Source organism: Trypanosoma conorhini, assembly GCF_003719485.1.
Source record: "Trypanosoma conorhini strain 025E chromosome Unknown Tco_14.4_contig_01275, whole genome shotgun sequence".
NCBI lineage: Eukaryota > Euglenozoa > Kinetoplastea > Trypanosomatida > Trypanosomatidae > Trypanosoma > Trypanosoma conorhini.
Genome location: NW_021705355.1, coordinates 1,497 through 3,052, shown reverse-complemented (window position 1 = coordinate 3,052; position 1,556 = coordinate 1,497). Strand labels below are relative to the sequence as shown.

Here is a 1,556-nt window from a genome sequence, read left to right as displayed (position 1 = left end):
GGAGGGAGCTGACCGATTGACTAGACTCCCCAACGCCTTCCCATGCAGCACCAGTCACTTCTGTCGTCCCCGCAAATGGGTTGATGACATCCGCTTGATTAGCGGCCGCAGCACCAATGTTGCCGCAGCATATCAACGCGCAGAGGAGAAGCAGCAGCACCGCAGAGGCAAACAGGGGCCGGGGCATGTTGGACCGTTGACGCTCTCTCACTCTCTCTTCCCCCCCTGCGGCGGATCCGCTCAGGCCTAAACAATTGTGTGTGTGTGTGTTGATTGCTGGTGGTGGTAGCTGCAGACTCCTCAAAGCGCACAGAGGCTGCAAGCAGCGCTTGGTCTCTTTTCCTTCGGCGTGGGTGTGGGGGCAAAAGAGAGAAGGGCGGAGGAGAGAAAGAAGCAAGAGGGACTTAAGAAGGGTGCGACCAAACACGGCAGCGGTGGGCATCGCCCAGGCCGCAGAAGAACAGAAACGACGGGGAAGAAGAAATAAATAATCCCCGCAGAACCCAAAAGGAAAAAAAAATTACTTCGGCAGGTGTTTTCTTTACCTCACGCGTCCAGCAGCACAAGAGGACTGGGAGAGTGTGTTTGTATATTTTAATACCTGCACGAAGAAAAGGAAAACATAGCCCTGTTGCAGGAGCCCACACATTTGCACCTCCCGAACATTTCATGCGGCCTTCGGCCTGCGCTCCCGCCCGGCAGTTGCGTCGCATCCGTGCGGCGCACAGCAGCGCAGCCGCCATCGCCTGTGGATGTGTGTGGGCAGCAAACAAAAATGCAAACAGGAGGGAATAAACACGTCACTCTTAGCAGTGCGTATAGCAAGTGATCATTAAGGAAACGAATGAAAACAAAAAAGGTGCCCACAGGGTATTGGTTCTTACAGCAAAGCCCAAATAGGAAAAAGGAGGAGGGGAATAGACAAAAACAAAACAAAAACAAACAAACGGGTATATAAATGAAGAGACCCGCTGGGACCGCAGCGCGCACATTTTAGACGAGGGGTTACAAGTCCACTCTCCCTCTTGCATTCAGCAGAGAGCCGTCGTGCCCCACAGCCCCAGCAGGGCAAGCAGCAATAGCCGAGACACGCACCCACGCAGAGCGCCGTCGCTGCTTTCCTCGCTGGGCCTCAAGTCAGTGCTGTGCTTGGAGGCAGCGGAGCTGTTGCCGGGGAGAGGCACCGCGTCGGGCGCTGGGGGGATTTCTTGCGCGCCAGCCGAGGCGTTTTTATTGCCCACTGCGGCGTCAACGCCCTGTTGTGGCGGCTGCACCGCAGTTGCCGAAACGTCGCCGGTGGTGGTGCTTGCTGCGGCAGCCCCGTCCGTCGACTGCGCACCGTCCCGCACCGGTTCTGCGCTGTGCGGCTGCGGGCCGACGCCGTTGCCGGCAGCGGGGCGATTGCCAGCCGTCGCGGAGCCGGCCGCCGCTGCGTCAACTTCTGCACCCGGCGGTGGTGGTGGTGGAGGCCGTGCAGGCACCGACGCCCCAACGGCGGCTTCCGTTTGCGTCGCACCCACCGCCGTCGGCTGGGCGTCGCTGGCAACGCCGCCTTC

At 59.3% G+C, this 1,556-nt stretch overlaps 1 protein-coding gene across 1 annotated transcript; it reads right to left on the bottom strand.

Annotated features, from left to right (window-relative positions):
• Positions 1 to 1,031: 1,031 nt before the first annotated feature.
• Tco025E_09769 (trans-sialidase) lies at positions 1,032 to 1,556 on the bottom strand (the record flags this gene model as incomplete). Its single annotated transcript, XM_029376577.1, has 1 exon — positions 1,032 to 1,556. A coding segment is annotated over one exon (525 nt), but the record flags the coding sequence as incomplete, so codon positions are not given.